A 6,000-nucleotide genomic window follows, 5' to 3' on the forward strand; every position below is an offset into this window, starting at 1 on the left:
TATCTTCGGGGTCGCAAAGCAGCTTAAATCACTTAATAAAAGCAAGGCTTCCGGTCTATATCGTATACCAGTCAGTTTCCTCTCAGAGTATGCTGATATCATAGCTCCATATTTAGCAATTATATACAACCGCTCGCTCACAGAAAGATCCGTACCTAAAGACTGGAAAGTTGAATTACAGGCCCATATCACTAACGTCGATTTGCAGTAGTGTTTTTGAACATATACTGTATTCAAACATCATGAAGTACATCGAAGAAAACGATTTATTGACGCATAGCACGGTTTCAGAAAATATCGTTCTTGCGAAAGACAACTAGCTCTTTATACTCATGAAGTAATGAGTGCCATCGGCATTGTATGTCAAATTGATTCCATATTTTTAGATTTCCAGAAGGCTTTCGACACGGTTCCTCACAAGCGTCTTCTAACCAAACTGCGTGCCTGAAAACAGAAATAACATCCGGCGACCTCAAAGAAGTGTAATAGGCCCTCTATTGTTCCTGATATATATTAACGACATACGAGACAATCTCAGTAGCCGTCTCAGATTGCTTGCAGATGATGCTGTCATTTACCGTCTTGTAAAGTCATCAGATGACCGAAACGAATTGCAAAATGATTTAGATAAGATATCTGTACGGTGCGAAAAGTCCCAATCGACCCTGAATGAAGAAAAATGTGAAGTTATTCACATGAGTACTAAAAGAAATGCGCTAAATTTCGATTACGCGATAAGTCACACAAATAAGAAGGCTGTAAATTCAGCTAAATACTTAGTGATTAAAATTACAAGTAACCTAAATTGGAGCGATCACATAGATAATATTCTGAGTAGAGCAAACCAAAGACGGCGACTCATTGACAGAACACGTAGAAGACGCAACAGGTCTGCTAAAGAGACTGCTTACACCACGCTTGTCCACCCTATTCTGGAGTATTGCTGTGCGCTGTGGGATCCGCGTCATATGGGAGTGACGGATGACATCGAGAAAGTACAAAGAAGGGCAGCTCGTTTTGTATTATCGCCAAGTAGAGGAGATTGTGCCGCAGACATGATACGTGAGTTGGCGTGGCCATCATTAAAACAAAGGCGATTTTCTTTGCGACGGGGTCTTCTCATGAAATTTCATCACCAGTTTTCTCCTCCGATTGTGAAAACATTCTATTGGCCCCCACCTACATAGGGAGAAATGATCATCACGATAAAATAAGAGAAATAGGGGCTCGCACAGAAAAATTTAAGTGTTGGATTTTCCCGAGCGCCGTTCGAGAGTGGAACGGTAGAGAGACAGCTTGAAGGTGGTTCATTGAACCCTCTGCCAGGCACTTTACTGTGAATAGTAGAGTAATCACATACATGTAGATGTAGATGTCTGGCTACTAGTTTCGGTGCTTCAGTGCACCATCTTCAGAACTGTACCCATAAACAGTAATGATAGCATCATAAACTTACTAACTACGCACTACAAAGACATTAAAAACAGAATAAGAATCAAGGACAAGACTCTAGAAGTGAATTTAAAGTAATCATTTGATAAAACCAACAGATACATCCATCCTCAAAAAACTTCAGTACACCATTAAGTATTAATAAATAGTATATTTGATCAACGTATAGAGTGGAAATTCATTATGGCATAACTTCATTAATTAAATATTACATGATTTTTATTGGCCAGTTGGACGATAAATTGACTGCACAATCCTGAAATAACTTACTAAATTACAAAACTAAGTGTAGGAAATGATAAGTGTATGAAAGAAACTACATCCTCAGAAATAAGTGAAGCAAAGAAACATGTATCTACGCGCAAGTAGTCCTTGCACAAGGACACCATCACTTCAGAGTAGTAATTTTAACCTGAAAACCGAATAAAGGTATGTTTATGTCACACGTATAAAATAAATGTCCAAAAACGTCTCAAGTGGCGAAATGTAGAGAATGACCTATGTTATTCATACACTGAATATACAGAACTCAAGATAATTTCACAAGTTGCGACATGGACGCAAAATGAACAGTGACCCTAATATAGAGTAAATTTCCTTTGCTTCACATCTATGGTCACAAATTTTTTCTCATCAGACCACCGATTTCGGTCTATAATGACCACGTTCAGATCTGTTTTATAAAACCTTGTCCCATGGCTTCAGTACATTAGGTCATGTTTTTATAAAAAAACATCTGAAGATTGTCATTATAAGCCGAAACCGGTAGTCTGATGACAAAAAATTTGCGACCTTAGACGTGAAGTAAAAGAAATTTATTTAAGATAATGTTCAGGATGGATAACATGTACACATCTGTGAGAATGTAGCCCTCACAGAATCTAAATGTAGTTTGGCAAGCTGTCAAAATGGCAATATAAATACATCTATGTATTTTGCCAAAATATCAAATGCTTAGGTGTATACCGTTGAGGGACATGCTTATACCATATACATAAAATTAGTGTCCAAGATTGTCGCAGTACGAAATGTAGGATACCTACGGTAATGATAACATATGCCTAACATATATATCGTGCACTGCCATGAAATGATAACATACAGCCGGATTGTTTTTAATAGTAAATATTTGTAAGACATTGATCACAGCCACTCCCATAATGTAGCCAAAAGTTTTCCATCTAGCTCGGCGAATGCGGGCTGGTTCCCCCTCATCAGTTGTTATCACTAAGAAACTGTTGCGTAACGTTAGCTCGATGTGCGGGTGCGTTGTTTTGGTAAAACAGCACACGCGCGGCCCTTCCCGGACATTTTTGTTGCAGTGCAGGAAGGAATTTGTTCTTCAAAACATTTTCGTAGGACGCACCTGTTACCGTAGTGCCCTTTGGAACGCAGTGATTATGGATTACGCCCTCGCTGTCCCAGAACATGGACACCATCATTTTTTCAGCACTGGTGGTTACCCGAAATTTTTTTGGTGGCGATGAATCTGTGTGCTTCCATTGAGCTGACTGGCGCTTTGTTTCTGGATTGAAAAATGGCATCCACGTCTCATCCATTGTCACAACCGACGAAAAGAAAGTCCGATTCATGCTGTCGTTGCGCGTCAACATTGCTTGGCAACATGCCACACGGGCAGCCGTGTGGTCGTCCGTCAGTATTCGTGGCACCCACCTGGATGACACTTTTCGCATTGTCAGGTCGTCATGCAGGATTGTGTGCACAGAACCCACAGAAATGCCAACTCTGGAGGCAATCTGTTCAACAGTCATTCGGCGATCCCCCAAAACAATTCTCTCAACTTTCTCGATCATGTCGTCAGACCGGCTTGTGCGGGCCCGAGGTTGTTTCGGTTTGTTGTCACACGATGTTCTGCCTTCATTAAACTGTCGCACCAACGAACGCACTTTCGACACATCCATAACTCCATCACCTCATGTCTCCTGCAACTGTCGATTAATTTCAATTGGTTTCACACCACGCAAATTCAGAAAACGAATGATTGCACGCTGTTCAAGTAAGGAAAACTTCGCCATTTTAAGTATTTAAAACAGTTCTCATTCTCGCCGCTGGCGGTAAAATTCAATCTGCCGTACGGTGCTGCCACCTCTGGGATGTATTGACAATGAACGCGGCCTCATTTCAAAACAAAGCGCATGTTTCTATCTCTTTCCAGTCCGGAGAAAAAAAATCGGAGGCCTTATAACTTGAATGCACCTCGTACATTATTAATAGACCTATGAGTAGGCCACATAACATGCGAGTAACAAAATCATAAGTAAATCCAGTACGTCTGTTGTTAGATGATACGACCAAGGTGTCACGGTGTTCATTCTTCTTGCATTGTGTGTGTGTGTGTGTGCAGGGGAGCTGCCAGCGGCGATGCAGCACGGCGGGCAGGTTCACCACTCGCCGGCGGCGCACGCGCTGTCGCTGGCGGGCTGCCTGTGCCTGCTGCTGGTGCTCGCCCCATGACCCCGCACCTCCTAGGTCTGGTCGGCCAGTGGCTAGCGGCGTAGCGGCGCCCCGCAATCTCCACTTCCACGCTGCCAGAGCGACTCGTCTGCGGCTGCCGTCGGCTACACGAGCGCAGCTCTGCAGGCTGTCCGGGACCGCGGCTACGCACCCTGCTTGCCAGCGGTGACGAGTGGATCCTGGTTGTTGCTACCTGCGACCGTTCTGTTTACTGGATCTCTTGGGACCGAGAACTACGTGTCAGTGTTTACCATTTGTTGTACAAATCGTTATAGACTAACTCATCCAAATAGGGAAAAAGAAGGGAAATAAAGAATCTCTGCAGATAACTTGGAATGTTCGTGTAGCTAAGAGCACAAGTGTCTGTCACAGTTTCTGAGGAAAAGAGTGCTGTATGAAACTACGTGTGATCCCACCAATCTATTATATGAACTGCTAATACTCGTAGCGCTGATGTTCACACTCACGTATTCCCCCAGCGTCCCACGTGACTGCAGACATTACCAATCGAGCGAACATTAACAGCCGTTATTTTGAAACTGACGTTCAGAAGACTTGCTGTGATATACTCGATGACAAGGACACAGAATAATAACGAACTCGCCAGGTAGCGTACGTGGACTGATGAAATGCTCACACATACACACGGCCTTCTGCAATCTATGGACAATTACAAGTTGAAGTCTCGGGTGCACAATACTGCTTACTTCAATCACTAGCCTGAGAGAACAATGAAGGCCAGTCGTGCTATTGTCGTTGTTACATTTCGAGAAATATATACAAATATTTTAAAATGTTTATCATTCGATTTTAACATTGTTTATATGACATGGCCTTTCAGAGGTTCACTTGTTAACAGGTGCTAGTCCACGTGTACTACGTACCGCATTTCACCAGTCTTCTTGCGCTACTCATTGGTGTAATAAGTGTGCAGTCGCTTGAAGCCAAGATCGTTTGTCTGTCTGTTTACCTGTTTGTTTTGTCTGTCTGTCTATATGTTTCAATAAAGTATGACTGTTATATTCACCAGTGTTCAATAGAAATATGTTGTGAGCTGCAGCATGCAGCGCTTTGCGTGTACCAGATAATCCCATGCATGCATTTCAATGCCACCCCACTTTCAGAACACAATGAAATCAACTCAACATATAGAGAAAATAAATCTAAATTCTACAGTGAAGAAACCATGAGAGAAGGTAAAGCGTATGCACAAGATGAGAGCATACAGATTGCTGTTCTGGAAACTTCAGAATTAATGTCAGGTAGTAACACAATCAGAAATCCCCCACTACATTCTCAGCCAACGATTGATGATATATTACTTCAGTTTTTTAAACAAATTTACCACTTACATTCTAGTAACACATCTCCACGTCACATTTTATGCAGCAGCAATTGCCAGTAATTTAAATTATTTTCCATTCAACAACGGCGACAAGAGAGAACACATAAACAACTGACTGTCTTAAAATGGAACAGCAACTCACGTCATTACATTTTTACTACTCACTGATACATTTTTCCGCCATTACATACATTAATCCTCAATTATTCTCAGATAAAGAACGGGAAAGAGGCATTGTAAGGCACTGAAACAGAGTTGAAAAGACACAAATAAGTTTAAGATTTAACGAAACAGCGATTTAGTGAGAAACCATGGGTAACATGTGACCAAGGCAGTGGTCATTTTGAATCACTCCACCCTGTGGCACAATGCATGTAGGATATCCAAACATTTTCTAAATCGTGACGGCCGAACGAGATCTCCTTACGTTCGAATGAAAATGCATACTCTGTATCTCAAAAGGAGACAACAAGGCAATTATGAACATAATGTTTGCTTGCATTAGACACTGAATGGGGTAAAAATCATATCATTTTCATTCCATCCACTGTGCCACGTGACGAAAACGATTTGATGCTACTATAGGGAACTTAAATGAGAATGAGTAGACCGTTATTTGAAATCTGCTCCTTCTGAACACCAGTGTAGCTACACAACTACTAGGCCACTTTTCTAGCTACCTCTCCACATGGAAAGATCAAGACAGCGTCAAGTTATGGTACGATCAC

General features: G+C 41.8%; 1 protein-coding gene across 1 annotated transcript in view; it reads left to right on the top strand.

The window, feature by feature from the left end:
- LOC126094713 (zwei Ig domain protein zig-8-like) overlaps nt 1-4,936 on the top strand; it is a 989,984-nt gene extending 985,048 nt beyond the window's left edge. Inside the window, exon 6 of the mRNA XM_049909248.1 lies at nt 3,818-4,936. Coding sequence (XP_049765205.1) covers nt 3,818-3,927 — 110 coding nt within the window. The 3' untranslated portion in view covers nt 3,928-4,936. The remainder of the gene's footprint in view (nt 1-3,817) is intronic.
- Nucleotides 4,937-6,000: the final 1,064 nt, after the last annotated feature.

The sequence above is a fragment of the Schistocerca cancellata genome, chromosome 8, assembly GCF_023864275.1.
Source record: "Schistocerca cancellata isolate TAMUIC-IGC-003103 chromosome 8, iqSchCanc2.1, whole genome shotgun sequence".
NCBI classification, from domain to species: domain Eukaryota; kingdom Metazoa; phylum Arthropoda; class Insecta; order Orthoptera; family Acrididae; genus Schistocerca; species Schistocerca cancellata.